This window comes from Lonchura striata, chromosome 14 (assembly GCF_046129695.1).
Source record: "Lonchura striata isolate bLonStr1 chromosome 14, bLonStr1.mat, whole genome shotgun sequence".
Lineage (NCBI taxonomy): Eukaryota > Metazoa > Chordata > Aves > Passeriformes > Estrildidae > Lonchura > Lonchura striata.
Genome location: NC_134616.1, coordinates 6207613 through 6213612, shown reverse-complemented (window position 1 = coordinate 6213612; position 6000 = coordinate 6207613). Strand labels below are relative to the sequence as shown.

The 6000-nt window shown below is 59.5% G+C and overlaps 1 protein-coding gene across 1 annotated transcript in view; it reads left to right on the top strand.

Annotated features, from left to right (window-relative positions):
* The first annotated feature begins 1215 nt into the window (after positions 1–1215).
* The window catches only part of AR (androgen receptor), a 39487-nt gene continuing 34702 nt past the window's right edge, over positions 1216–6000 (top strand). Inside the window, exon 1 of the mRNA XM_021548423.2 lies at positions 1216–2158. Coding sequence (XP_021404098.1) covers positions 1251–2158 — 908 coding nt within the window. The 5' untranslated portion in view covers positions 1216–1250. The remainder of the gene's footprint in view (positions 2159–6000) is intronic.

Here is a 6000-nt window from a genome sequence, read left to right as displayed (position 1 = left end):
TCCTCCCCTCCCGCAGCTGCTCTGATCCCGCAGGCAGGATGGAGGACATTGCCAAATTTTGCTTGGCTGGACTTCGATTTTTATTTTTATCTTCTACAGCTTGTAAAAAGGCTTTTAAAAGATGGGCTATGTCTCTCTGTTTTCCCCACAGACTCTGCTTATTTACGACTTTTTTTCCCTTTGTCTTCAAAGAGGCTCAAAGTAATGGGCTTGTTTTAAACTGCCTCGAATGAAAATGATTCTATTCCCAGGTTGCCTGGGGATGGTGTCTCCCAGAAGTTGCTTTAGGATTATTATTCTAGGACCAGCAAGGGGAGCTCAAACCTTGTTCACGGTAGGTCCCGCACTAATTCCCTCTGCTAGCGAGGTGCTTTTCATCCCAGTGCGTGACCCAGGCGGGGATGCCCACGGGATGGTTCGTGCTTTGGCAGGCGGGGGCTGTGGCACGACGCGGGGCAGTGGGAGGTGAAAGCGGGCGGCCGGTCTTCAGACCGGAGGCGAACCAAGAGCTGCAGGGGTCGCCTCGGACCCAGCCGGGGGCGGAGAGCTGCTGAGCGCCGACACGCCAGCGCGAAAAGGAGCATCCTCCCGACCAAGTCCGCCCAGCTGCGCCAGCTGTCAGCCGGGGGGAGAGCGGGGGAGCAGCCGAGCCGGCCCGGGGCGGGTGGCCCGCACGCACCCGCTCCATCAGGGCCCAGCTGGGAACCCGGGCAGCCGCCGCCGCGCCCCCATCCCCGCCCCGTCCCGCCCCGCCGGGCCGCGGGGGCCGCTCACCCAAGGGCCGCGGTGCCGGGCGATGTCCCGGCGAGCCGGGCCGGGCAGCCTCATCCCGCTCCGACGCGCCCTGGGGCGCCAAGCCCGGACACTGCGGCGGGGCTGCGGCTCCGCGTCCGCGCTGCTCCAGGGTCGCCGCTGGGGCCGCGCCGAGCCCGGGGCCAGCCGGGCGCCGCTGCCGCCGCGGCCGTCACAGAGTTAACCGCGGCGGAGCCCCGGCGCGGGGCGGTCTCCCCGCCCCGCGGCCGCCCCCGCCCGCCCCTCGCTCCGCCGCCGCACCTGCCCGCGCCCCCGCCGACAACTTTCCCCGCCTGTTGCGCGCTCCGAGCTCCGTGCCCGGCGGGCACTGCCATGGGCGCCGCGGAGCAGCGCCGCGGGTAGGCGGCCCGCGGGGGTCGGGCCGGGAGCGCTGCCAAGGCTCTCCGCCCTCGCCTCGCTCCGCCGCCGCAGCGTTCGCTGCCCCGCGCTCGGCGAGCATGGAGGTGCAGCTGGGGGTCGGTCGCGTCTACCCGCGACCGGCGGGCAGGACCTTCCGCGGGGCTTTTCAGAGCTTCTTCCAGAGCGTCTGCGACGCTTTCCAGCCGCCGCGAGAGGAGCCGGGCGCCGGGCAGCCACCGCCAAGCGCGCCCTGCCCGCCGAGTCCCCGAGCGCCGCCGGACTCCCCCGCCTGCCTGCTGCCCCCGCCGGGCTGCCTGCCGCCCCCCGAGCCCCGCGCCGCCGGTAAGGCGCTGCCGGCCGCCGGCCCCGCCATGGGCTCGTCCTTCCCCTGCGCCGGAGAGCTGAGGGAGCTGCTGGGCGAGGCGGCTGCGATTCCCATGCTGCCGCCGCCCGAGACCGAGCCGGCGGACAAGGAAGATCCGCTGGGCGACAGTGCCCGGCAGCTGTGCCGCGCCGTGTCCGCCTCCATGGGGCTGGCGCTGGAGGCGCTGGAGACTCCGGCCGAGCAGCTGCCCCGCGAGGACTGCATGTTCGCCGTGCCCGCCGGGCCGCCCCGCGCCCCGCGCCCGCCCGCCCGCGACCCCTCGCCCGCCTTCGAGGCCGTCCTGGCCGCCGAGCCGCCCGCCGGGCCGGGGCTGCCCCGCGGCTTCGGCCGCGTCAAGCTGGAGAGCGCGGCGGGGCCGGCCGCGGGCGGCGGCTGGGGCGGCCCGTGTCGCTTCGGGGCCGAGCTGGTCCCGCCGGGCCCCGCGCCCCCCTGGCCCACCTTCTTTGCCGAGGAGGGGCAGCTCTACGGGCCGTGCCCCGAGCCGCCCGCCGGGCCCGCCGACTGCCCTGCCGATGCCTGGTACCCACCGGGCCGGGCGCCGTTCGGCGCCCCCGCTCCCGGCATCAAGAGCGAGCTGGAGCCCTGGGTCGAGGGCTACGCCGGCGCTTACGGCGACCTCCGGTGAGTACCCGCGTCCCGCAGCCCACGGCAACCGTGCCCTGCACTGTGCTTCCCGCCGGCATCCTGCATCCCGCCAGTACCGGCACCCTGTGCCCGCACCCCTCATGCCGCCTTCTGCACCCCGCACCCCACCGGCACCCCGCACCATCCCCAGCTCCCCGCCGCCTGCCGCAGGTGCCCCGCGCTCACCGCGCGTCCAGCCCCGCTATGTCCTGGCTGTTCCCGCTTTGATGCACCTCTCCGCTGCCGAATCTTCCCTTTTGCCGCGATGCTCTCATTTGGGACTGACTAGGCGAGATCCTGCCAGGAATACCGCGGTGCACGCCTGGTGTCCCCGCCGTCCTGTGAGGTCCTTGCGTTTATCTCGTTTCCTCACGCATCTGCTATCCCGGCCGCTGGGAGCGGGCGCGATCGGGACGCTGAGCCCCGAAGCACGGACGGATGCTGACATCGAGTTAAAATCCTCCCAGCAACTTATTCCGCCGAGAGCTGCCTGACGGGAATGCACTGTGCAGAGCAGGAAACCCCGAATGTAGTGACAGAAACATCACCTGTGCTTTGGGGCTGTTTTAAGTACAGGTAGAAAATGTGTTTTAAAGTAGAGCTAGAACAGGTTTGGGAATGAACCAGGAGACGGGAGATTTTTTTTTTTTTTTGAGAAGTAGAATTCAATCAAGAATAATTTTTCCTGGTGGATTAATTTAAAAAAAAAAGAGATGAGCCATCTCTGTGAAATACCTGTACAGCATTTAAAGCAGCGTGCACCTACATTCTCACCTGTAGCACAGCAGAATGTGGCCGAGCTGATGGAAATAGGAGGGAGAAAGGGCTGCCCAAGGGATTTTCTTCTGGCTCAGAGGCAGCCCCATCCAGGAGTATGTGAGGCTTCAGTTGGGGTTTGCATTGTGGGAGTCCTGCATCCACACACTCACCCCATGATGCTTGGGATGCTGGGAGCAAAGGCTGAAATGAGCAATTAGATTTTACCTTTAAATTAGCACCAGGCAAGTGCACTACCTCTGGGCTGGTTTCTGTTTTAAACGCTCAGAGCTTTATTTGGGTACTGGGGCAATTTCCATTCACACAGTGATTTATTAGGGGACTGTACAGAGATGTCAAGGGCTTGGCAAAAGAAAAAAGAATAAAAGTAATGACAGGTCAGAAAGAGTGCAGCTGTGAGCATCATCCAGCTGTGAGCTTCGTACGTGGCAGGAGCTATGCAAGCTCTGGGTGTGTCTCTGGAGTCTGGATAAATCTCTGCTGGGATCAGCGCAGAGATCAGGGCAGGGAGGAATCAAGTTGGAAAAGTTCAGCGTTCGGATGCCGCTGGTGGTGGCGCAGGTTTGTTCCGTGCTGCCGTTCTGCCTGCGGAGCTGTGCACTGGGGTCCCACGCAGACAGGGAATGCCACACTGAGGACAGCAGGTGTGGGCTCCCATGGAGGTCTGCAGGTGGTCTTGGAGGCTGGACTAGGCAGCAGCAGGTACATTTTGCCCAGGTCTTACTTTAGAGATGAGCGACATCTCCCTCATTCCTGTGGGAAGCTCTGTATACTCCTCTTCCTTGCAGCTCTGTTGTGTGTGCTGTGCCTAATTCCCCTAGGAGACTTCTGTGGGACCAGCAGGGTTGGAGCTGACACAGCAACCTTCACACCACCAGTGTCTTGTCCTTTGAACTCCAAGGCTTGTACAGCACTACCCTGCCTCTGCAAAGGTGTAACGGAGGGACGTCGTCTCTCTGTGTTCAGATGTAATTTCCAAACACCGTAAGGAAAGCGGAACACTCATCGTGGTCTGGCTCAAACCACATGTGTTAATCGCTGCCAGGTTTATATTTCATCCTAGCAAAGTCCCCATTTGCTTTACAGCATGCTGCTGGCCCGTTCCTGGAGCTTTGCATTTTCTCCTGGATCTGTGGGTGCCAGCACAGGGACAGCCTCTGCTGCTCCTGGAGCGGTGGATTGTGTACCAGCATCCCAGAAGAAAGGTTTGTGGGAGCTGAGAGGCTCTGTAGTAAAATTCCCTGATGGAAGGATGACTGGCTTGAGGACCTGCACCCCTGTGCTGTCTGGTGCTTGATCTGATCTCCTGCCCTACTTGACCTTGCATATAAACCTTTCCCCTCATAGCCTCAGAAGATGCATCCTCAGTGTTCTGTGAGGACAGTGAGGGGCACTTCTGGGGCTGTATAAGCCCAGGACAGTGGGCACCTCAGAGCCCTGTCCCTTAGGTGCTGCTGGGAGCAGAGGCACACACAGTCCCCCTTGCTTTGGAGAATAAGGAGCATTTCAAGGTGTGCTGCCCCTACTTTCTTTCCTCTCTGCATGGTCCTCCTGTCTGCCAGCAGGATCATGGCTCTTCCCTCATAGATGGAGTTCTCCCAAGCCCCAGCCCTGCTGCAGTTGGGACTGAGTATGAGTAGGTATTTTTTGAGTTAAATACCCTTCATATTTTTGAGTTAAATACACCCTTCATATGACACTAAAGCATGAACAGTTTTTAATATTTGGGGAAGTGTCATAGTTAAGAAATGCTGGCATATCTCAGAAACACTGTGATCATTAACACAATTTGGTTGAATTTAAAGCTTTTGGTAGAGTGTCCCTAACTGCACCAGTCAGACTTGCATGTCATTAGCAAATTAATTGGATGTTTTGTTACTCTGGACTTGGAGCTGTTTATCTTTGTGCTCTGTTGCATCATTACTACCAGCACTGTTTGAGGTAACAAAATAACCTGTTTCAGGAGCAAGATGGAGCATTGTCAAAATAAATCCAAGCTTCTGCTATCAGAAGACAAATTACAGTGGCGGGATGGCAGGGGGTGGCCTCTGGTTTAGAATGAAATGGAATCAGAGAAGGAGCTGTCACTGAAGCAATGGAGTCAAAGGGGAGAAAAGGATTTAAGGGACTTTTGGTTCAGGAAAATCTGCTGTCCATGTAGCTTCAGACGTTTTTAAGTGGCATTTGCTATCACTGCTATTACCTGGTGCTGATACTGGTTGGAATCCTGGTGTTTGCTGGTTACATCTGCCTTTGGTTCCCTTCCCTAGTCTGGCTGTGGTCAGTCTGGGCCAGCGCCACGTGTTCATTCATCACCTGGCTCGATGGCTCTGTAATCGTTTCTGCTCTGTAATTGTGATAGGCTTACAGATAAAACCTGCTGCAATTCCTTCTTATGGAGAGAGGAGATAAGGCTGACAAAGAGATGAAGGAGTGAAGGGCAGCTGGTTACACCGAGAGATGGAATGAGGCAGGAGGTCGTTCTCAGGGTTGCTCTCACTCCCAGTCTGTGCCCAGCAGCAGCTGCTCTGGCATCCCAGTCCCAGGAGGGCTCTGGGGACCCCCAGCGCTGCACTGGCAGAACTCCAAAGCCCTTGGGAAGGGGCTGACCCTCCTGTCTGCTGCTGTCAGTGTGACCTTTCTGTTCTGGCAATTGGCCATGGGATGTAAACATTTCTTTGAAGACAAGAGGAGCATGGCAGAACGTCATGTAGGCAGCCGGTCCCTTCGGCCCCTACAGACACAGGGACAGGGAGTCTCTGGTGGCCAGGGGAGTTGGGGATGTGCTAAAGCTTGTTGTCAGTTCCTGATAAATGGAGAAAAGATAAACAAACTTCTTCCTCAGCACCTCTCACCCTTTCCTTGCTCAGAGACACAGGACGATTATGATAATCCGGCTGGAATAGAGAGCTCAGGGCTCGGCTGAATGTGAGCTGGCATGATAGCAGGTGGTGGCTGGGTGCATGTCTGTCATGGCTGGAGCTGAGGTTGTGGAACAACTGAGGCTGGGTAACTGGAGCTGCAGGGATGTTGGAGCTGTGCTCAGCAAGGAGAACCCGTCA